We start from the raw sequence: 25841 nt of genomic DNA, 5'->3' as shown, positions 1-25841 counted from the left end.
AAGTTTGCTGAAAAAATAACGAGCCAAATTGTTGGCAACCCTCTCCCCCCCCCCCCCCCTCTCTCTCTCTCTCTCTCTCTCTCTCTCTGTCTGTCTGTCTCTCTCTCTCTCTCTCTCTCTCTCTCTCTCTTTATACGTTTTCCTTCTGCAATTTTATGGAGCACAGGTGCCCTCTGAGCCTCCGCGTTACTAAGCCAAACGAATTTACCTCTACGTTAAAGCATATTTTTACTAACTTTTCCTTGTGGTAAATCACGACTTTACGCCAAGCTGTCAAAGTAATTTCCTTCATGAAGAATTGACCTATACCTTGTCAGACTCAATTACACAAGACAACGTCTCCAAGACCTCCAAGGGCAACTTCCTCAAGATTTCAAAGACACTTGGTGTAACTTTGGTGTAACAGTGCATGGATCACAAGAGGGTTTGGTTTAGAAGTCATTCCCCTCCAATCGAAAAGTCTGTCAGCAAAAGTGAAATTTTCGATCATTTTCGAGTAATTGCAATTAAAATGATGACCCCTCTTGCGTGCTTGCTTGCTTGTTGGGATTACCTTGGATATCGATGTTTGTTGATAAACTTGATCATCATTTATAACCTTTTCTGCAATATGTTCACCTCTTTCCTTCCTTTATCAATTTTGCTGAAAATGTTCGACTAATCTGTAGGCAAGCTCTTCCCCCCCCCCCCCCCCCCTCTCGACTATCAGTCTGGTCTAGCATTGCTTCTGGTAGGGTAAAAACATTCTGAATTATCGGATCCGATCCCTATGTATCTATTGATACCTTCATCGTACTTAATATTTGCTGTCAGCGATCGCTTCGTTGTTAATCTTAAAAGATTCAGAATAACAAATCCTGCCTGTAGATATGATCCGATCACGACACGAGATGGCTTACCAAACCGGCTAATGGGGAAGGAAATTGGACGCAATAACTCGTGTTCATAGATCCGTCGCCGCAGTAGGTATTTATAGATGTTAAGCTCACAAAATCCCTGGACTAATTCCAACTGCTTTCTGGACAGGTGCGCAAAGCCAGCTCTTCCTCGCTGCTCGGAAATCGGGGTTTCGCTTGGCTCTGGCCCTGCCCCAGGCCAAATCAAACCTCGGAATATGGATTTGAACGAAGCGTTGGTTAAGCTAAACGCTTCCCCGAGATTATGAATAGGTGGAATAACAAAATCATACAGATTATTGCAAAGCAACGGACTATTCAACCTGTAAACAGTCAAGACCTGTATTATATATCTTGCTCCATATCATATCGAAAATATCATGTGTAAAAACAAAATGGCCTAGTTGAATGGTTCGAGCACTTAAAGGGAAATTCTGATCTTAATAGATAGTTGGCCTGAAAGAAAGCAGGACATCAGAGAGAATAGATTAGTGAAACTTAACGACAGGGAAAAATAGACAAATCATGATATTAGTACACAAATAGTAGTCCTTAGTTACGTAATAGTCAAATTAAAATTATCGTTTGTACTCATCCATCGGGGAAGCTAAAGAATATCATTATTTCCCTATTGTAAACATGATTATAACTTCATTTATACAGACTACTTAACACTGGTTTGACTTCATACCGTTTTGAAACCTACACTGTAAAAACTGAAATGTTAAATCACCATTTAAAAGGGCCGAGGAGTGACCATTCTTTTAAAATGGTGGATTAACACTTTGAACATGCTCGATCCAACACTATAAAGGTTAAATCTAGCAGGTTAAAAGTTACAATCTGACATTTTGAAAGAGTGGTCACTCCTCGGCCCTTTTAAATTGAGATTTAACATTTTAGTTTTTAGAGTGTACTTAACTTCCCTTGGGAAATATTAATATGGATTATTATTATGACATAAAATGTCAAGTCACAGACTTGGCACTCAAGGTTAAAAGCCTGTTATTAATCAGTGTATTTTCAGTGTTATATTTGAAGAATTTCCAAGAGCCTGTGTTGGCCTTGCTATCTGTAAGGTTAATAAAGGAGTTTCAACAGTGACTAATGGTCACAAATAGAGTCCAAAAACATTTCTAGAAAATATTGGTCTATTTCCAGTATTGGCATTATTCATCGGATGGCAAAGAACCTTGCGGCTTCGAAACCAGACCTTATCAGTATGCACAGGCGAGCTTTTGGTTTTGGGTTGTCCTATATCGCCCTCTTTTGCTATACAGCTAAGCAGCAATCCGTTGTTAACGGAGTATAATGACAAGAAAAATTCTTTCCAGTGTGTGAGCACCTAATCGTGAACATATTTTGAAGAAGAAAAAAAATCATCTCGGTCTAGTTGTCTTTATATTATGTGGACTTAATATGTTATATTTACCTATCAGTAACTGTCTCTGTAATAATGAACACTTCTCATGAAGTGAAGTTTAAAATTACAAAAAAAGTAATTATCTGTTTAAGATTGGGATGATCATCAGCAAATTTTTGAAGAAATTATTCTCTCTCACTTCTTTTGGGCTGTTTAGTTATTGTATTTGCTTAAGTAGGATGTCATATAATGATAATCGTTTCTCTATAATTCTCTTCACCAACACTGCTTAAAACTAAAAGTCATATTACTTTTTCTGATATTCGTGGATTAAATCCAGGCCTTGTTTAATCATGTTTAATCAGTCTTGGAGTTGGACAAGAGATTTAAAGAAAGGAAACATGGACAATTTCATTAAAGGGGTGAGGTTCCCTTTTGTAATAAAAGTATTGCGCCATGTAGTGTTTTAAAAGTTAAGACAAATGACAGAGGAACGAAGGAACGGGGGACTTCTTGTATGCAGGAAAATTTAAGTTCGATGGAAAAAGGTCCCCTTATCGTAATTAAATCAAGAGCTAGTACAGGTGTATTCCTTTTCATTTATTTTGTCTGCTATTTCGAAAGACTGGACATGCCCAGAAATACATTTTTCTCCAGAGTTTTCTCGGTGACGTCACCTCTCCTCTAGGCAAGCACATCCGTTGCGAATATCCTCCAACCCGTTTCTTAAAGCACATTCACACAGCCAGACTAAACAAATCATGAAGAATGAGCGTCTGGAACCGGCTAAGGTAGAATTTTAGGGGCATCACCTGACTAGCTACGGGGTCATAGTGAGCATTAGATCCCCCCCCCCCCCTCCTGCCCTCACCAAAAAATGAATTGAGGGAGAGATAGAGTAGGGATGGAGTGAAAAGCGAAGTGAACAACCCTATCTCACACTATCCCCTCGTTTTATGACCTTCTCGAACATTTCATCCAGGAGGGTTATTATATGTGTTCGAGGGTGCGTTCACATCCCGTTCACACCTTCCTCACATCCCTTCTTGTTATCATGCAGGTGTGAAGTACTAGTACATGGAAGTGATCAATTCGCACATTCCTTGTATATTACATTATGACATGCGCTCGAAAGTGTTAAAGATATACCGAATGCTAACGATGAAATCGTATTTGCGCTTTCTGAATCTGTATAAAGAGAATCATCATGTATAATGCAATATTGAGGGGCTTCTTTGTAAATGCAAGATGTTGTCTATTGAGGAAACATATTTATTCCTATTCTGTCATGTACTTTTGTGTCGGTTCAGGTTTTTCCAAATGTGCCATTATGCGTGCTTTTGAGGAACATTTAGTGGACTTTTCTAGTCCTAAGAAGCACATGACACGTTGGCTTGGAACCTCACAGCAAGGGAGCAATATAACATTAGTAGCCTTGTTAATTTGTACTTCATCCGCCTCATAAGATCAAGCAAACGCGATGCACAAACTTATACAATTATGGAAATCGGACATAGTCAATTTGTAGTGCTGACAAATGCATAAATCGAACTCAACTATATTGATCAGTCCGGTATTACACTTTCGATTATGTTTTATCTACAATAACATATTACAGATGACTGACGAAAAATAAGAAGCAACTCTAGGAGGCTGGATTCCCTTCAAAAGGAAAGAAATAATATTATTTCATCAAAATGTTTTTACTTTGCCAATTTCAAGGATTATTCAACATTTTTTAAGGATTTAAGAAGAGGATTTGCTCTGACATTGCTTGATCATAATCATGAAACTCGCCTTTCCAGATCTCTTAATCTAATATTCGCTATATTTATTGTTTGGTTGAAATCCAAGAGGCAAGATTTCTAAAGATTTAATTGGCACACTTTGTGTTTAAAAAGTCATTCTGTTCCATCTTGTTCCATTTCCTCACTTTGGCAAGTAGAATTTCACGTTCGAAACTTGTGCAGAGTCATAACGCCTTTTTAATGTAAAGTGGCCGGAAACGTGTATCCACATTGTGAATTGTAAGCTATCCCATCTCCCGCTCCCGCAAAATACATTTTCACTTTTTCGTAAGTTTCACACTTTTATCGTTGTTATTTTAGCCAATGTCGGCGAACCGAAACCAATTAAATCCGGGGTGGGGTTTGTTGATTTTTTCGACGAAATTGTCGGTTAATTAAGTTAGACCATCTCCCCCCCCCCCCCCCCCTCCCGCCTACCCCCTTCCCCTCCAATCAAATCGGTCGAGCAACAGCCTAGAGACCATGGGTTAACCCTTTTTATATAGCATTAACCATGAAGAATATGTATTTGATTTTCAAACAGTATATTTCAAGTCTTAGGTAAAACATTAATAATGTTTTACCTAAAACTTTAAAATATTGCTTCAATGATGTTGTAGTTGTTGCCGGGTACTCTTAACACATCTTAAACTATATCAAGCATCAGCAAAATTGAAAGCCACGTGATGTTTAAATCAACTATACCCATACCGATTTGCAATTAAACTTTAAAACAAACACGGGAAATGTTGTGGTAATTTTGATTTCAAATATACCTTTAATTACTTTATTAAAAGTCACTTAGATTTTGAGATCTCGGGAATGCACCCCAGTCAACTCAAAACCCAAGGGCAATTGAATCTAAGCGAATCTTCTGGGTGTATAGATCGATGACTAGGCGCTCTTTTAAGAGAAGTTATCCTAGCTTTTTCAAATACCCTACGGATTAATATGATCATCGCATCACACAACATAAATCCATAATGATGCGTGTATGATGTTCCAAAAATTACATGCGGTCCTTGGAACAAAGTCGGGCTTAATTTACTCGCTCATTGCGGTGTGGTGACTCGTTACAACGTGGAAAGGGGCTTCTTGTTTATCAGTTACCGTGGTGTAGCGCGCGTCTAAGCGAATGGGGGCCCCATCATTAAATGGGGGCACCGGTCTTACTCGGTGGATAAAACACGAATTAACAAGATTTTTAATTTGCATGTGGGAGGGAGTGTATTATTTGTTTATGTTCCCTTTTCCCTCTCCCATCTCAATTTTAAATTGACTGTTTCTACAGATTTTGTGGGACTTTCTTAGAACTTCAGATTCGGATTTTTTTTAACAACGTTATTTACATTCAGATTCCTATATATCTATTGTTTGGGTAATTTTCAAATGGCCCGATTCTTTCTTCTTGAACGCATCCTGTGAGATTCCGAATGTATCTTTTCCTAAAGATACAACAACCAGCCTTAATAAATAGAAAGAAGGAAGAAGAAAAAAACGACGCGGTAAAATTTTAAAAAATTGTTTCAAGTTTCGTTCAGCAGCCTTGAAGAAGGTCTTATCTGAGCTGAAGTATAGCTTGCGTCACGATGGCATCATGCTTGTTAATCGCTGACATCTTATAGAAAGTTAAGATTTTGAAGCGATCTGGGGATTGTGAATTTCGTCCTTCAGACATGGACTTGAGGCATCCTTTTCCCTCCAAACGAGCGGTAATGACTAAGAGCAAAAATATAACTAGCCATAACTTGATTGTCAGTGGGAGAAATGGGGGAAATGAAACTGCATGAGAGGAATAACCAGGAAGAGAGTGGTATATGGATAGAGAAATTGATAGAGAATAGGGCAATAGAAATGGATCTTAGAAGAAAAAAAAAGAAGGGGAACATAACCTCTACCCCCCCCCCCAAAAAAAAAGATGAGAAAGTCTATACCCTGATCAATGCTGATTGTTTCCAGCTATTTACTTTTTCAAAGGCGTTCTTTCTTTGGGAAGTAATATTATGATTTGTTTGCTTATTTTGAAACACTCTGTTTTCTCTCTTTATCTCTCTATTACTTTCTCTCTCTCTCTCCCTCTCTTCTCTGTCGCTCTGTTGCTCTTTCTTCCGTTCTCTCTCACACTGTTACTGTTCCTGTTTCTCTCTTCCCCCCCCCCCCTTTTTCTCTCTCTCTCTCTCTCTCTCACACACACACACACAGGCGCGGATCCAGGATTTTCCAATAGGGGGGGCCGGAAATTCGAAATTCGCGCAGACCGTTATATAAACTTACCAATACTGACAAGGTCATATTAGAAGCACTGTACTTTAATAGTGTATTGGTACCTACAAACGGGCACAATTATTTTGGAAAGGGGACATGCTCACGCCACATCTCTTGTCCGATATCAACATTCCCCGTTTTCAAGTTATGCTCGCGCGCAATTTTTTTTTGACATTTCCATCAGTGGGGGCTGAAGCCTCTTGCCCCAATATCTATTTCCTGGTTTAATAATTTGACGAGTGAGCAGAAATTTGAGCTTATGTATGTTGTGAAAAGTGTTAATTGTCACCAAAATATACGAGATAAGATATAACAAATGCATATTGGTAATTTTTAAATTTTCGGGGAAAGAGAGGCTGCAACACCATCACGCATTAACTGCAGGTGTTTTGAAATCAAATCAGACTCCCCAAAAAATTGTTAACCAAAACGCACGAATCCAGTTTCAAAAATCCAAAAAAATGTCAGCTTCAGAGGGGGGCACATCACCCCTCAGACTCCCTCTAAAAGTATTAACCGAATCGCACGAATCTAGGTAAAACAAAAAAATCAGCTTCAGAGCTAGAGAGGAACCCCCCCCCCCCCACACACACACCCTGTGCGCGCAAGCGTGAAATTAACGCTGGCGCTAATGCGTAAGCAGGGGCGGAGGAGCTATTTCCAAAGTGGAAAGCACCAACAAAAAAGGGCACCTACAAAGCGAAATCTCAAAGCGAAAATATACATGTTTTTAGACATTGGTATATACCCTTTCATTGTGATCCCATTATCAGGGACGATTTCAATATTTGTTTTTCTTTATATATCATACAAGTTATTGCTTAAGCATCACACTTTCGGCTAAGTGTGATTATCTGAATATTCATTTGCGAGCGAGCAAAGCGAGCGAGAAAAAAATGTAAGATCTGTGAGGTCGTAGAGTGAAAAATTACATCTTATAAAGAGGAAAAAAAACAAATCATGATGGGGTTATAAGCATCACGGAAGACTGAAAAAACATTTGTTTTAAAGGTATTACAAAGTTTTGGTAAATCTAAAAAAATGGGTGGATAGTGAATCTTTACAATTTTGATATATTTGGATGCCCCTGTGGATGTATTAAAAGCACTAGAAATGTTAGCCCCTAAAACACTTCTGCTTTCGAGAAATATTGAATATAAAGATTTACCGGTGCTCCCGGTAAATTTTGATAAATTTCAAATAGCTCCTACGGCCGTACAATAGTAGCTGCGACCATGAAAATCTCAGAATATGTAGTTGTGCTTTATACTTTCCGAACGGGAATATATAATCGGTCGATTTTTAGTCAAGAAACATTGTTTTATATCCTAATTAATATCTTGACCTCGAGAGGGAGCTATACAACATAATGTGTTTATTATTTACAATTTCATAAATTTAGAGTCCATTTAGACCTCGACAAAGATCACTGAATATTGTAGGATCGCATATGCATCCAATATGTTCATTTGAACGAAATTCATGACCCCATACCAAAACTTTGTATTACCTTTAAAGTGACATATAATTGTATCATCTATAAATGCGAGCGAGCGAGCGAGCTTTAGGGGAAATTACTCTTAGTCGCTTTAAATTAGGTGCAAGACTAATGATGAGCAGGTTAGGGGGGCACGTGCCCCCCCCCCCGTGCCCCCCCCCTTCGATGATGAGAGGTTAAGGGGACACATATCGAAAGGGATAAAGACACTTATTAGAAAAGAAAAGGAGCATGTGTCAAGGTACAAAGAGTAATTATCAAAGGTTCAAACTGGGCACTTCTTACACCTGAAAGGAGGCACTCACCAGAAATGAGATAGGGCACTTATGAGTATGGGAAACGGGCATTTGTCGACGGAAAAGGGGCATCCATCAGAAATTGATTTATCAGAGGTGAAAAGGGGCATTTATGAAAAGGGGATAGGTCCCTATATAGAAAGGAAAAGGGGCACGATTCAAAATTAAAGGGCAGTTAGCAAAGGTGAAAATGGGCACCCATCATAGATGAAAAGAGTACTTATCAGGAGGGGAAGGGGTACTTTTCAAAGTAAAATGAGCATCTCTCAGATTCGAATAGGGGCAATTATCGGAAGTGAAGAGCGCACTGAAGTGAAACGAATTAACTTCATATATATGAAAATGGTCATTTACCAGAGATGAAAAGGGACACTTTTTATTTATGAAGGGCCTCATTTTTCTAAATAGCCCTTATCAGATAGGAAAGGGGCACATGTGTTGGTGAAATGTGCGCTTATCCGAGTTAAAAAGGGGAAGGGGCACTTCTTTACAAAGTGAAAGTGGCCCTTTGGGGGGGGGGGGGGTACTTGAAGAGTGGGGCGAACTTTGCCCCCTACCCCTGCCACCCGCCCCATCATCTGAAAATCCAAAATGATGTTGTAGGGGCCGGGCGCGGCTTTATCATAAGTGCTTTTATGTGAACCTCTTTTTTTATAAATATATTATGCTGGATTCTGACCCAGATTGCACACTCTAAAATGATAGTATGATCATCCCCAATGCACCCCTTCCTCCTAATTCGTCGTTACCGTCACTGCCATTTACGTATGGCCGGTGTGACCGCGTAGAATGTAACCCGCACCGATCGTCCGACTATTAGAGATTGATCGAGAGCGGACGATCGGTGCGGATTTTATCCGCGCAGAATGTCCGTGTCGGACATTCCGTGCGCGCCTCAAATGTCTGACGAACAATCCGTGCGGAAGAGGTCTCGCACCAATAGTCCGCCTGCCGCACCGAATGTCCGTACTCTAGTCCGCATATATACATAGTCAATATAGTGGAGGCTGTTAGGGCTAAATAGGGGTTGTTTGGTGCAGATTCTTCTAAAAGCACCAAATTCGGCCCAGAGGTAGATTATACCATACCTTTACGATTTCTTCCGGACGATTTCTTCTTCCCTCTGGGTATGCCATATTGGGTAAATCCAAAATGGCCGCCATCTGAGTTAAAGGTCAAGCGTAGTTCCAAAAGGAAAAGCGGTTGTATGATAATAGTTTATATATTTATGGGGTTTGGGGGGTCAGAGAATCTGATTATGATATTCTTTCATCAATTTAAGATCTCCTTGGGGCTGCCATACTGGTCATATTGGTCAAATCCAAAATGGCCGCCATCTGATAGTTACAGGTCAAGTGTAGTTACGAAAGAAAATGGGCTAGTATGATACAAGTTTATATATTTATGGGGTTTTCGGGGTCAGAGAATCTGATTATGATATTCTTTCATCGATTTGAGATCTCCTCGGGTCATACTGGTAATATTGGTCAAATCCAAAATGGCCGCCATTTGATAGTTACAGATCAATAGTAGTTCCAAAAGGAAAAGAGCTAAAAAAGCTAAAAGAGATAAAAAAAAATTATATAGTAAGGGGGTTTTCTGGGTCAGGGAATCTGATTATGATGTTGCTTGTTTCAATATTGCAGGTCTCCTTGGGGCTGTCATGCTGGCCATATTGGCCAAATAAAAAATGGCTGCCATCCGAGTTAAAGGTCAAGCGTAGTTTCAAAAGGAAAAGGACCAGTATGATAAAAGTTGATGAATTCATGGGGTTTCCGGGGTCGGATAATCTGATTATGATGTTCTTTTATAAAATTTTATTTCACCATCCTGTCCTAAGGCTACAATGAAGTCCATTTCCTAGTTGAAGAAGATCAGTGAAGATGCGCCAAATTTACACTTGAGTGGGTTTAAATCTTGGCCTGCGCCCATATGTTTCATCAAAATGCAAACTTTCCTCTGTGAAATGCATAATATATTCGTTTTCGAGGATTGGCAAGGAAAAAAGATAAACAGTAGAAACAGACCATGAATAAAGAAATAAACAGCTTGTTCGATTTGTTTTGACGCATTATCTTTAAAAAAACCCGGACAGCTTTATCTTTATTATCCTTAAAAAATAACTTCTATAATCACTCTGAGATGGAATAAAATACCAAAACGAATTGCATTATGCAACGTCTAGACATAAAGGTTGAATCTCAACTTTATTTTTCTTATTCTTCTTTTAAATTTCGAAACGTTGCATGGGATCTTAATCCTGTTTTTTTTCTACATACATTAATGCCCCCATTTAAGCATACTTGGAATCTGGTCACGCTTCGAAAAGTTCGTGGCCTAGCCTTTCGCTTCTGTTGATGACCAAATAAAGAAAGCAGTCTTTATAAATTATAGATCAGGGAGAGTGTGAAAAAGCACACAGTAGGAGTAGTGCAGTTTAAATATCAAAGGATGGATTAGAGTTTATTTCTAAAATGAAATGAAACTGAAAGGGCTATTTTATTTTCAAGAGTCCTTTCACTTCATTTAAGAAATAATCACTCTGAGATGGAATTAAAATACCAAAACGAATTGCATTATGCAACGTCTAGACATAAAGGTGAAATCTCACATTTATTTTTCTTATTCTTCTTTTAAATTTCGAAGCGTTGCATGGGATCTTAATCCTGTTTTTTCTACATACATCAATGCCCCCATTTAAGCATACTTAGAATCTGGTCACGCTTCGAAAAGTTCGTGGCCTAGCATTTTGCTTCTGTTGATGATCAAATAGAGAAAACACCCTTTATAGAACAGGGAGAGTGTGAACAAAGCACGAAGTAGGAGCAGTGCAATTTAAATATCAAGGGATGGATTAGAGTTTATTTCTAAAATGAAAGGGCTATTTTATTTTCAAGAGTCCTTTCACTTCATTGAAGAAATAATCTCTCTTTATATCTTAGAAACACTTGCTCTTTAAAGTCAAATTAACTCGAGAGCAGGGCTCAAATTAATTTTTTGTCCACGGGGGCTCTTCCCCCCAAAAAAGAGCCCCCGTGAGCCTTCTCACGGGGGCTCTTTTAGTACTAACGGGGGCTCTTTTTTATACAAATATCCATTGAATTGGTACCTATGATACTCCTCAATTATTTGCTATTTCATCATTATCATTCCAATCAGCATTTTCCCTCTTACAAATTTACAAGCTACATAGCTGTTACTGGCCTGTGTATATAATATATACACATACAACACTGATCTTTATGATGTCTTTAACGTGACATATCTTCTTCTCCCCTTGCAAACGAGAAAGAAAACAAGGTCATTAAAAGGGATTAAGCGACAAATAATGATTGTGATTCAAATTGATGCGAATATTTGTTTGAATAAGCACTGCTATTCACCCGAATCTTCTTTGTAAAAACAACTTTTACAAATCTCAGTCATGCTTACTGAGTTGAGACGTTCCATTCAATGTAAAATACTCATTAAAGAATACACTTCTCCTAATCTGAAAGTGATCTTACAACACAGTGGCAGATTTGCATGGCTGAGATTTGTAAAAGTCGTTTTTACAAAGAAGATTCTGGTGAAAAGCATTGCTTATTCAAAAAAAATCCTTGCATCAATTTGAATCACAAGGATTATTTGTCGCATGATCCTTTTATTAAATAACCTTGTTTTCTTTTTTGTTTGCAGGGGGAAAAGAAGCTATGTCACGTTAAGAAATCATAAAGATCAGTTGTATTATGCGTATATACATTATGATACCAGAACAAATGTTGATTATCAGAATGTCATTTTGGAATACCTCTATACAAATACCACATTGTCTTTATTTAATTCAGTATAATGCTTTTCCTCAAAAATAGTTTTGCCATTTTGTTAGGGTTGAGACGCTAAGAAATGGTTTCAAATATACATAACACGAACCCTGAACCATTGCAAAATGATGGTGGTTCTCTCTCTCTCTCTCTCTCTCTCTTTACTTTAATCATGCATTATCAACTACATATAAAGCAGCAACCAAAAACTTAGGGTTATCTGAGATAGGTGAAAGTAAGAGTTAAAAAGAAAGTCATGCTAAAACGGCGCTTCACTCCCCCCCCCCCCCATGAAAAAAATAAAATAGATTAGTAGTCCTCCTCTCCAGCACCCCCCCCCCCCGCTTTAATATCACATTTTCACTTGGCAGCCCAAGGGGGTGGGAGGAGGGGGTTAAACCCCTAACCCCCCCCCCCCCCCCCCGTATATCTGCCCATGTTACCATATCATTCCACGACATCTTGGTCTTCCTCTTCTTCTCAATAGGGACTTTTAGATTTGCGTGGACGTGGACGTGTTACGTCCTTTTAAGGCACTGGCAGTCACATGTCACGTCCTTTTAAGCACTGGCACTGCCTTAAAAGGAGGTCACACGTTTCAGTCCACGTTCCCATCATGCAAATCTAAAGGTCCCTAATATTGATTTACTGGTCGAGGTTCATTATTTGCTAGTCATTTGAAATCACCAGATTTCAGCGGGTTAACGCTTTCACAACGAAAAACTTCTCCATGACCATGTTTCTGCCCTTGCGCGATCGCCTCCAGCTCCAGCAGACATAGCGCGGCAGCGTGCACACGTACCGCTACTAAGGGCGCAGTAGGCCTATAACCACTGCTGACGGCGGCACTGCACTGTGAGCTGAATCGGTAATAATCATAAAACAAGAAATCTTGCACGCTAATCTAAGTTCCATTTCATTTGAAAATTGAAACTCAATATTGTGTTAAAGTTATAACAGAAAAGAAAATCTTTATTTTATAATTCCACGGGGGCGATTTTTAATTTTGCAATCGCCCCCGTGAGCAACCTGACGGGGGCGATTATGTAGCTCACGGGGGCGAATCTCCCACCGCCCCCGTGTATTTTGAGCGCTGGTCATAGCGATTCATCCAAATAAGAAATCCAAGTAAGAGGCATTTTGAAAGTTTTAAGAAAATTCTTTCGAATTCCAGGATATTGGGTGTTCTTTTTCAGGAAACTCTATTTAAACGAGTGGAAGCACTGGCGGTTCTGTTTTTTAAACTGTAACAATTCTCCTTGGATCAGATATAGACCAAAAACATGCCTCATTATCTTCAGTATACAAGTGTCATTTCGGACCTTACAGCTTTCATAGAAATCGCTTCTGGACCGTCAAAGAAAAAGTTTGAGAACCCCTGGTCTACGCATTATACACATCAGGACCAACTTGACAACTTGACAAAAATTTGAGGGGGGTTCGACCCCCCCCCTCCCCCTCCCCCTCCCCCTCCCCCTCCCCCCTCCCCCCTCCCCCTCCCCCTCCCCCTCCCCCCTCCCCCTCCCCCTGCGTACGCGCCTGCATGTGCATCCCTTCCTCCTTATTTCCTTATCCATCGTTACGGTCACTACCATTTGAGTAGGGCCGGCCCCCTCCTTAATAACGACTCCAAAGCCATCAAGAATGACCCCATAATTTATAGATTACCATTCTGCCGTTCTTTGGAGGGGCCGGGCGCGGCCTTTTCAGAAGTGTTTCTACACTAACCTTTTCATGCACTCCGGCTTAACATAAACAAGCATGCTAAGATTGTTTTGAAAAGAAGCATAATTTCGACTCAGTTTCGCATAACCTAAAAATAAGAATACAGCCAGTCACCCCTCCCCCCCCCCCCCCCTCCCCTCAATGCATCCGCCTTCACGCACCCCCCTTCCCCTTGTCTTTCCCTTATTCGTCGTTACTGTCACTAAATTTTAGTGCCATTTCGTTGTCTTTCTTTCTCCCCGGCTCCTCTCTTCTTTTTCTTTCCTCTTTTTTGAACTCTCTCTCTTTTCTTTACTTTTTTGTTCTCTTTTCTTTTATCTTCTCCTTTTTCCCCCTTTTTTTTCCTTCTTTTTTTCTTTCTCTTTTTTCCTTCTCAATTTTTTTTTGCTTCGCCAATAGGGGGGGCCGCGGCCGTTTCGGCCCACCCCTGGATCCGCCACTGCACACACACACACACACATACGCACATACATATTTTGTTTCTCTCCTTGTTCGTCTCCCCCACCTCCCGTTATGCCAACTTTCTCACTTTTATCGACTCCTTTCATTATCAAAATCAAATCATTTTCTGACGTCTCATCATAACGTCAATGCCCATTTCTAACTGACAGATTAACGGTTTCTCCCACATACTCCGGATATCTGTCGTATCAATGACGATGGATATATTTGCGACCGATAATAGACGGTTTCCCGAGAACAAATTTTCGGCGTTTATCAGGTTTGTAATGTGAGAAACACAAGCTATTTTGCCGATGTGCGAATGATTGCTTCCAAAATTAGAAGTTTAAAGGTCAATAGAGGAACTTACCTGTAGGAAGCAATATCATCTTTAACATCGTTTAATTTCAAATTATTGTCATTACGTATTGACCTGCAGTTGAAACTATACGTTTAAAAGGCTACGTCGACCAAATTAGGCGCGTTTATACTGTCAAATACCTCATGCTCATGGGAATCACGGTGATTTTCATCCTTTGTTTTGTATGATTTGTTCTTCTATGTAATCCTCTGTATACACTTTGTTTTGCCGAATAAATAATAATAATAATAATAATGCATTATCAACATCTGCAGGCATTTCTTAAAACCACATGCAGCTAGCGTGTGAAGTACATTCGTTATACCTCATGACCAATTTCCGAATGAGATTAGTACGACGGAGATGATTACATTATTCTTTCCGATATATTTTAAGAAATATGTGCACGTGGTGTCTCTCTTTGGAATTGCCTTAAGAATATTTTACCAAAATGAAAATCACCGCATTCGTGACAAAATTGCGCACGTTCCAACCTAACCATCATCCGAATGGTGATAGCCAGTCAGTTTTGTTGTTAAAGTCAATCTTGAATTGGGGTGAAGAAATTAAATTGGAGAGAAAATATCTACAATTAATCTAAGCAGTGATATGTTAAATAGGCTAATGAGTAGACGCACAAAATATTTATATATTTATAAAGAAGTTGCTGAAGTTTGCGCATAATAGGTAGCGTAGTCACATACAAAAAGATCTCTATTCTAATGCATGAGGCGTCATTTTTAATAATACCAACGCAATTGTGCCATTTTAAACCGCAGTGCTTGCATTTTCTTTCTGTTATCACTTACTGTCTGTACGATGACGCTCCAACATAGCGCATCAACGACCTTGCCACTAGTTGCCTGTCATTGACGTATCGTTACGTCAGAAAAATGACGCTTCCAATGCAACGTGCATAATGTTTGGCGATTTCGCTCCTGTGTGTAATCTTGACTAGCGAGAATATACGCAGCGATTCTTAACTTTGTTTGAAAATGCCTTAGGGAGACGTATGTATTTGTATTTGTAGTTTTTAAAATTCATTGTCAGATTGTGATTATGTTAGAATCCGAATGGGTTTCCCATTTCGGTCATTACCTATCCACCTTTAATAAATAATCGTTATGATATTTACCATCTGTGACAAATTATTATCAAGATAACCGAGTCAGGATTCGAGTGGTAAAGCGAAAGCTTATGACATGTTCATCACGTCCTTGGGGATTTCCGTTGAAAGCCCATGTGGGTATGGTAGGAATAGCGCAATATGATGTACCTACGCAGCAGATGGATGAAACCGGTGACTCTTTTCAGAGACGATCAAAGCGAATGTTTTAAAGGTAGCCTTGAGTTTTGGGTAATGACAGAAAAGAAGGTTTGCACAACATCTAAAAAGACAGCCGTTCATGACCAAAGCTAAATGATATCTGCTAAATGGACTTGTTAGCAAAATTGAAAATAGCAGAGTGATATTTAAGCATGCAAGCGAAATCGATAAAATCGAATGAGTGATTCCAAGCAATGTAGCACATGGTCCTAAATGCGTGTTACTGCTTTTTGTTGATTCGGTTGGTATTGTTTCTTTGGGGGTTTCTTTCTAGTTTGATTTTAGTTTGTGCAGCTTGTAAGCAAAATTTGCATATGTAATTGTTTCGCGCTTTTAAGGAATACATGTTATGCGTAATGAACCGTTCAGAATGACATTGTTATAGTTTGCCACAGAATCTTGTATCCCGGCCACAACTCGAAGTTACATTTTAAATGATCATCGACAATACAATTGGAGCATAATTGCAATTATAAAACCTTTACCAGTTGATCAATTCCCTAGTCTTTGTAGTAAAACAAGTCGCTAGTCAACAGTTCAAACAATGATGTAAAGTCGATGAAAAACAGCAATAAATGAAAAATGGGTCCACGGAAATGATGTATCAGAGTGTATTAGAACACGTTAACAAGATTATTTTGGATGTTTATGTTCCGCAACATTGCCATTTTTATCATCGTGAACTCCATGACATCGCTGTGGTTTCCTTTGGAATCTCCGATGACGTCATTGTACGTACGTGACAAGATCACGTGGGTCCTAGGAAAGTGATGAAGGTATTCATACCCGTTATCTGTGCGTACATAAAATTAGGTGACTGGTTTCTATTTTATGCATTTCTGTATTCCTTTGTAATTTGCTGTCTCCGGCGATTGATACTAATCACCAAAGTGTTTTTTTTTGTTTTTGTAAAGATAATTCAATCTTCTTTGTTGTCTATTTGTTCTATTTTCATTTTATTCCTGTTAATATGAGACCTCTATATCACCTCTATGTTGTGTAAAATTTAAAGGTTCAGTCAACAGTGATAGCTAAAATTAGACTAAGAGCTATCCTAACATGATGACATCGGATATCATATGTTCCATTCTAGAACACTCCAGAAGGATCTGCAGTCTCCATCGTTAACATTAACCACTTTACGTCGTACTTCCTAGTTAAAATCTTTAGTATTTTGTTCTTTGAGAAAATACAATACTTTCATTTTGGTGTATTCTGCCATTCTTGCAAAAGTGAGGCAATAAATTTATGATTCACATGCAAAAAGTTAATAATACTTTCAAAGTACCAGTCCCTCACAATTAGATGACAATTTCCAACTCATTTTGTTTCTCTCTCTCTCTCTCTCTCTCTCTCTCTCTATCCCTCTATCTATCTGTCTACCTCTCGCTCTTTCTTCTTCTCTCTCTCTCTCTCTCTCTATCTCTCTCTCTCTCTCTCTATCGTGATGTTCTTAAAAACAGATATTGACGAATGCCAAAGCGCTCCGTGTCACAATGGAGGTACTTGCGTGGATCAGCGAAACGGTCATCTCTGTGAATGTCCTAACGAGTGGACGGGAAGATACTGCGGAATCAGTAAGTATAACTGGGTCCTGTCTTAACACGAGCTGCGATTGATCCGAATCAATCGCATGTTCTCCAATCAATCGCAAATAAGTTGTTATTTATCGCAACTGTTCAAAAGACGGTGCCCATGTTTGATATGATTAATGTCCTTTTGAACTTTTTAAACAAATTGAGGCCTTGATTCTCATTTTATCACAGTTCATAATGTTTTCATTTGTTTGTTTGTTTTGTTTGATCAGACTTTTTCTATGTTTTTGTTTTCTTATAATCATGCTTTTTTCGCTGTAAATAAATGCCAATATCTCCTCTATCTCTCCTTCTTTTTTCTACTCTTCTTCTCCTCCTACTTCCTCTTCTGCTCTTTTTTCTTCTTTTTCTTCTTCTTCTTATTCCTTTCCTTCTTCTACTTCTACATCTTTGCCTCTCTTTCTCTGTTTTCGTTTCACTTGGGTTAAACTTACCCCCTTCAGCTCTCCTCTACCCCCTCCCTTTTTTTTCTCTCTCTCTCTCTCTCTCTCATTCTCTCTGTATGTCTGTCTCACTCTCCCTCTCTCTCTCTCTCTCTCTCTCTCCCTCTCTCTCTCTCTCTCTCTCTCTCTTCCTACCTTTCTACATCAACCCTTTTCCATCCTCCTCACAATTAACGATTTTCCCATGCGAAACACCGTGAGTCATTCTTTGAATTACGTTAGAAATCTCCGATGACATGTCGTTTCACCGAGGGGCACCCGATCGCCCCTCGGCAATCTGTCTCTCGTCTCCCAGCCATGTGCTATATATTGAAAAGTTCGCCGAGAATACTGAACTTTTTTTAGATAATAAATCTGTAACACCGCCTAACCGACTCATACCGCCCGATACTTGGCCATACGGGGTAATGTAACCTTTTTTGTTCAGCCCTTTGTCGGTTTAGTTGGTGCTACTGGGAACATTTTTATTTTGTAGAGAGGAAATCAAAACGTCTAATCATACATTAACCATTGGAGATGGGGTATTACAATATTGGTATGATGCACATGGAGAGGTGCCGTGGTCTAGTACGTGGATCGATACGTCGCCAGCCTGTAGGTCAAATAGTTTGGGTTCGAGTCCAAGCTGCGCGATGATCTTGACCTTTTAGCAAGACATTAATCTACATGTACATCGGCCATATTCGACTCAAGTGTAGTAAATAGGTACCTGGTGGGAAGTGTTTCTCGAAAGCTGTCAGCGCCTTCGGGCAGTTTAGCTAAAATGAGGATTAACAAATTGTTATATATAAGGTGACTTGAGCATTCTCGGGTCGATATTTGCGCAAATAATATCAAAGTAGTCATTATTATTCTCGTTTATCCATTCTTCTTAAAATGACGATGTTGACAACGATGACGTTGTTGGTGATGATCTTTAGAATTTTGGTGATGAGGGGTGCAAGTACGGGATAAGGATGACAAAGCAAAAGACTCAATCAATGCCTTTCTTTCTTGTGTCACATGTGTTTGTTCTGATGACCGTATCGCAGTACCTTCATTCAGTCACAATTGGAAGAGAAAGGGATTCAAGAATAATTCTAAATAAATCTACAAATTGGAAAATGGCCAATAATGAATTCGGGTAATTTTGAGATCCGTGAAGAGTCATGTGTGACCAGTGGCGGATCCGGGATTCTGCGGCGGGGTGGGTGGGGGGCATATCCGTAAAGTCTGTGACAAATAAAAGGGTTAAAATACAGTTTTGTTTATCCGCTTTGGCTACAAAATTCTCTGACAAGCAAAGCAAAAATATAAGTAATCAGCCCGTTATTCCTCTTTTCTTCTTTCTTTTTTCGATTTTTTTTTTTTTTTGGGGGGGGGGGGCACGTGCCCCAGTGCATAGCCACTGGTTAAACCTCTAATACAGTGTGAAAACCCCTGCACGATTAGTTACCACATAATCTAATACCACCGCTTCTGAAATAAACTCTGATGTGACACTGGACTGAGACACAATTAGGATGACTAAAATAGGCAGGATGGAGTAGGCTACAGGCAATTACCGAAGAACAATGATCTGATAATTGGAAATTTTTTGCTCAACATAAAGTTGTAGGCAGCTACAGAACTCTGTGGGCAAAAGATTATCAAGCTACCTAACCTAACCGAAAGTTTTTTTGATATAAATCAGAATAGCGCTAGTGACGAATCACAAAGGAGCAGAGAAGTATTGTATGAATGTACGGAAGAGAGCCACTGGGGCATTTTCTTATAACGAGAACAGATCGCCTGTAGATCTAGTCGACATGAGTGAGATTAACAGGAGGGTGGATAATTAATAGGCACAATGATTAGTTATGATACGCTATAAGGTGCGATTATCAAGTTATGAATTAAAATTAATGAATGACAAGATGCGTCGCCGAACTCGGTTGATCTTCCTTATTGTCGTCCATTCTTTTAGATTTGCACAATTTGAAAATAAAACTCTTTCCCGAGAGTGAATCAAAACAAGGCCTGAGCTTTACAACGGTAGTCGCCAATAATTGAGTAACGTCTCAGTATGGCACTTACATCCTAAATCAACGTATTGTGCCTGCATTGCTTCTCCCCATCCAGGAGTATAAAAGGGAACCCAATAAGATGTAAACGTAACTGAGGCTGGGAAATCGTGAGGAGAAAGTTGTGCTCCAGTATAGCAACAGATGCGTAGATGCGTAACGTGCAACTAAACCCCATTTTAATGAATATATTGTATATCACTATAAATAATTCTATGAAATGGAGCGGTCTATCAAATAGTGATGTTTCATCATTATTATTAATCCCCGAATAAGTACCTAACTATTGGCGACCAATTCAATATCTGCTAAAGTGTCATAGGGTTGGGGATAGAGAAGATTGTCATTGTTTGTAGTAGGCCTATTTATATTAACCTTTAAGTTTACCTTTAACTCAGATATTTGGCCTCAGTGATTATGGCTACTACCAGGATTAGTCAAACTATCTCTCAATAAACTGATAAATACGACTCACCAAGCCACAAACAATCCCTGATTAAATCACCTTCAGCTAAGGGTATACAAATAGGATTTGACACTAGAGTATTTTTTATCTCACCCTTCACCGCCCCTTCCCCGCCCTCTGCATTTTTATACACCCCTCGATTTTTAGTTGGGGAGGGGGGAACGTCTCAATTTGACATTAATTTGGGTGCATCATGACAGAATTGACCCTGAACTAGACCGGCTTGAGTCAACATCCTTGATCGAATGATGTTAGTTAATGTCTGCACTGAATAGGAAGAGGGACCAGGTTCATAAAGAGGTGGTGATGTCCGTTCATGTACGGTCTTTTTTATGAATTCATCATCAAACAATATGGCATGACGAAGCTTTTGATTTTATATCGGGATTTAAAAGAACCCTTTTCTTCCCCGACGGAGAGGAACACCGTATAAATGACCACAGAAAGGATTTCGAACTATAGTTCACAATGCTGACACATTTAAAACACTTTGGTGGCAGAGAAAATTACCAATCATGCCAAGCGCAGTTAATGCCTACTACAATATCTAATTTACCGACATTTTTTAATAGGGCTTCCACACCCCAATATCCCCCCCCCCCCCCCCCCCGCCTCACCATGTGACGCCCCTGGTCAATGCTCTATTTAATGTCAAATCATCCAACTTATATTAAACTCTAAAAAATACCTCTTTGATTCCAGACTGCTTCAAATTGCAAACATTCTCTTCGCTAAAACCTCGAAAGATCGTAATTATGATATCATTCCATATCATTCCTTTTCATTTCCCCTCAAATGTGCCTTGACCCCGTTCCTCCCTGTTCAGCAGGTTGTAATTTCTTATCATTTTGTGAATAACATTTACAAAAATAGTTTGCTTTTACAAAAACTACGAAGTCATCTTGCCCAGGAAGTATCGCTACAATTTCATACTTACAAATCATAATAGTTCGAAATAACGTTAGGGCCTTGCTATCTTTTAAATTCTGAGCTTTTCAAGAGGAAGTCCATGATTCATTTTAGTCTAGAATGGAGAGGGAAGAAGGGTAATATTCTAGGGACTGTGTCAGTTATAATGCAACGATATTGCTCAAAATGTACTTTAGGGACACAGCTGATTCTAGCTAAAACTGCTGTTTTCACCCAGTTTTTTCGCAGGGTCGTCATCTTACTTTTGATTATGATTATAATGGAAGCTACTGTTTCTTACATTTTCCGAGGGCACTGCATGAAGAAGAAAAAACAATTAATCAACGATTTTGTGGTATAGAATATGAGCACGTGAAGCTATAAGTCAGTTTAATGCATGATTAGTTCGATTGTATTTGAACCTTAGACATACTTAGATAATGTCTCAGCTGAGTGCTACATCCGCAGTGTACCTCATTAATGTGCTCTCTTAGAAGATAACTCAATAGCCTCTTATGCATGCTTGGGAAAAGCACCTTATAGTATAGTCATCATCTCTCTCGCTCTCTCTCTATCTCCTCTCTCTCTCTCTCTCTCTCTCTCTCTCTCTCTCTCTCTCTCTCTCTCTCTCTCTCTCTCTCTCTCTCACTCTCACTCCCCTCTCGTTATCCCTTACTCTCCCGTTCTCTTTCTCTTTGTTTTTTCTTCTTTTTTCGTCATTTTGAATGGGACACGTGGCCCCCGGGCCCCTGTTTCTACGCCACTTAATTTAGAAATAGGGTGCGTCAAGAATAACAAAATAAAACTTCCTCGACCTGCTTCTGAAATCGTAATTTGATACGTCGGGATTTCCTCGAGAAGACCGCCGCCAAGACCGATGATAGACCGTTTTCCGTTTGTGTTTTTTTTATCCCTCTCATGTTGAAATATGATGCTCTAATTGAATAAAAGTTTTATTCTATATAGAGCCGGTTCATACGATCATCAGTTTGCCCCGTGAGAGACAGCTTCTACGTTTTTTGAATAAAGAAATATTACTTCGATTAAGAATTGTCTCTACATGCTCTATAATCATAGTTGGTTTCCTTTCGCTATCGTTACATGTTGACCGAATATATGATTATTGTTGCCCGAATAGTTTTGTTTGTTTGTTTTGAAAGAAAATAACTGAAATTGTCTTCGGTGGGCAGACCCCCCCCCCCCACCCTCCCCCGTTGCATCATACCCCCACGCAAGATTGGTTGTGCGAACATGATTTTTATTTTCTGTTTTGTTTCGTTTGCAGGAATTACGACCACAGCTCCAACGACCACTATAACGACCACAACCATTGTTACAACAACTGAGGACTGGGTACCCAGTGAGTTTGAAGAATCCTCATACGTGGAGAGCGAGAGCAGCGAGCAAGAGTCTACCCCGTATCCAACAACCACAACAACAACAAGCATTCCTACAACACAGAGAGCAACTACCACCAACACGCCACAAGTCACAACAACGGCGCCAACGACGACAGCAAGAACGACGCAGAGGATCACAACGACGCCAGTGGTTACCACAACACCAACAACGACTAGACCACCAACAACGACAACACCCACAACAAGGCCGACCACGACAACTCCAGCGACAACGAAAGTGCCAACCACAACGATAGTGCCAACGACAACGGACAGCAACAAGATTCCATTGGGTACAGTGGAAGCGCAGACGACAGTTAAAAAGGGCGGGAACCACATTCCACGAGGGAGCGTGAAAAACAAAGGCGCGCAGACGGAAAACAAAATCGTCATACTGTCGACGGTGCTCGGGGGTCTCCTCCTCATCGTTATCGTCTGTGTTCTCCTCGTCATCGTCGTCCGAATGAGGAAAAACGCCGGTCTGGCGAACTACCATCAATTCACCATGGAAGAACCCGATAAGCCGGCGCAGTCTGAATCACGCGGATGGCATGAACTTAAATTCAGATCTTTTGGGGATAATTACAATCGCCTTGATGACGGCGATGCAATATAACACCTTTCTTTCTAGATCGTCAGAATTTTGTTAACAGTTATCGAGGCATTCCATTCAGTTTGACGACTAGATGTGGCTATTGTACGCGTTTCGTTTATTCTGAGGATGAAAAATCATAAATCAGTACCGATGTTCAGATTTTTATTCTTGTTGATTTCGCAATATTGTGTTGACGAATTAGTAATTTTTTATTGAATTTGTCTCATTTGCCAGAGATTCAAGCAACGTTTACTGATTATGAGCGCGTATTTGGCTAAGTTATTTGAAACATTGTGTTACGATTGACAAGTAGAGGTGAACTCAGTTAACACGACGTCAAATTGTTTGTCCAAATTGGACGTATATCCTCGATTACCGCGTTTACCCATCCCCTCCCTTGGTATCCTGCATTGTGACACCCAACTAAATCCCAGATATGGCATCTCACGTTTTAGAATATGGAAAAAACATCCTTCTCCTTCCCCCCCCCCCCCCTCCTTGTCCTCCTCATCATCTTTACTCGTCCTCCTCCCCCTCTTCCTCCTATTAGTACCTACATTGTGGGGGCAAGAATGGTGGAAAAGCATTAATGGGGAGCTGCATGTATTTTTTTTAATGGAAAAGATGGTCAAAAGGAAAGTTTTCCAAAAAAAAATTGGAAGCACAATAGGCTTGCTCCTCTATCGGAAAAAGGTGGGGCGCACCCCATCCCCCCTCCCCCCCCCCCGCATTCTCCAGCGATATACTTATATTTATTTGTATACTACCCTTTCAGATCCATACCTGACCTGAGGTCATCCTCTCTCTTGTGATACAAAAAAATGAAACTCGAAATGAAGTCTTGAAACCCACTATCAGCGCTATTTAATGAGTTGCATTATTAGATTTTTGTTCCGGAGACGCCGCCCTAATCCTCTTATAATTGGTCATGTTGTGTTAAGGTAATCGGACCGTACAATTATGAGCGCATTTTGCAGAGCAAAACCGGAAATCTGTCTATTAGTTAAGTTACTGAGACAATTACTAGTTTCAAGGATATTTTCAACAATCTAATCCTTCTTATTTATGAACTCTAGGACACGTGGAAGTCGGAAGGTGCAAACACTGCGATCTCCGTTTAATAGTTTGTCTATTAAAAATATTACTGTAAAGTCTTCGAGCAAACTATTGATCATGGCATTTGAATTGCACTTGTGTCCTGCAATTCTTGCGAAGTAAAATAGACCGCTTGAGTTACTTCGACAATGATTTAGTGTAGCTTCAGTCATTATTGTGTGGGGGGGTCTTACGAAGTGCATAACATGCAAGGGAGCGATGCGACCGAGCCGCGTGTTTTGGGCGGCTCGTGCCATCTTCTTTTTCTTTTTTCATGTTCATTTCTTTTTAGTGTGTGTTTTTATTTTGTTATTTTGTTTATTATATTGACATGATTGGCGGACCGTTGTGCCCCACCCATAGGCACTTTCTTGATTGTGTCAATTGTCTCCCGAGGGAAAGTTTATATGAAACTCTTAATATGAATGTACATGCTTGTATGCAATGTCTTTTTTTTTAACTCTTTAACTTTTTAACTCCTTACATAAAGTGATTTACATGACTCACAAAAACATAATAACACAAAGTCAAATAAAACTTAAACGATTATGATTTTTAACAGTACTCAACAACCCCTTAATATAACTTGTCTAGAATTAAACGGTAACAGTGCATATAATAGTAAATTAATGTATTTTATGACGAATTGTAAATATGATAGTTTTAACCATGAAAAAAATATGCAATGCTTTTAATAGGTGAGAATAAAAATTCGTAAATGTACAGTAAAAACTTCACCTTATTTCCCATCCTACCCCGACCCCCTCTCTTTCTATTTTTGATATATTATATTGTGTCTTTTTCCAAGTCTATAAGTAAATATGTATGGCTGTTGATGTTTTTATAATATGTGAATATCTAATAAAACATATTGTTGGACACACGAACAAGATGATCGAATTTGATGAGTGCAATATGTGTTTCTATCCCTTTTTTTTTTGTTTCGTGATTTGTGTTTAAAGCATGATGTAATGAAATTAGAATATACATTCATTCATTATTTCTTCTCTTGTACGTATATTCCCTTTCCATCTTTAAACATATTGTTAATTTAAGCCCTTAACATTTTTTGAACCAGATGTAAAATAAGAGGGAAAAAAAACTTTGAAATCATGATCTTTAGATGATATTTTTACTTCGATAATGAACTATCAAAACGTGTAAATTTTGTAGATTTGTGACCACGATCTGTACGTCCCTTGAGAGGCCAATTCCAGGAATGGTGAAGGCAACCAGTGGCATGAACGGCCTGCCATAGTTCAAGTCAACCTTAGTTGTTCTCTGTCTTTGTAAAAGACTCCCCAGGTCCGAAAGTCTCCCAAACCACATGGCCAAATGGTTTGCCAAAAAAAACTAGAGGAAACACTTCTAATGATCATGATTTCAACGTTTTTTTCCTCTTATTTTACATCTGGTTAAAAAAATGTTAAGGGCATAACGCTCCCTAAATACTCAAATTAATTTCAATAAGTCCTTCGCATCAATGAGCGATGCATCACATGACATCGAAATATACCTAATTAAATATACCTCC

General features: G+C 39.3%; 1 protein-coding gene across 4 annotated transcripts in view; it reads left to right on the top strand.

Annotated features, from left to right (window-relative positions):
- LOC576643 (fibropellin-1) overlaps window positions 1-25207 on the top strand; it is a 60746-nt gene extending 35539 nt beyond the window's left edge. For all 4 annotated transcript variants that reach the window (XM_030977010.1, XM_030977011.1, XM_011662412.2 and 1 more), the window contains 2 exons: window positions 17226-17339; window positions 22503-25207. In XM_030977010.1, the coding sequence (XP_030832870.1) occupies window positions 17226-17339; window positions 22503-23233 (845 nt within the window). In that variant the 3' untranslated portion in view covers window positions 23234-25207. The remainder of the gene's footprint in view (window positions 1-17225; window positions 17340-22502) is intronic.
- Window positions 25208-25841: the final 634 nt, after the last annotated feature.

This window comes from Strongylocentrotus purpuratus, unplaced genomic scaffold, assembly GCF_000002235.5.
Source record: "Strongylocentrotus purpuratus isolate Spur 01 unplaced genomic scaffold, Spur_5.0 spur5_scaffold_9, whole genome shotgun sequence".
Taxonomy (NCBI): Eukaryota; Metazoa; Echinodermata; class Echinoidea; order Camarodonta; family Strongylocentrotidae; genus Strongylocentrotus; species Strongylocentrotus purpuratus.
This window is presented reverse-complemented; position numbering and strand designations above follow the sequence as displayed.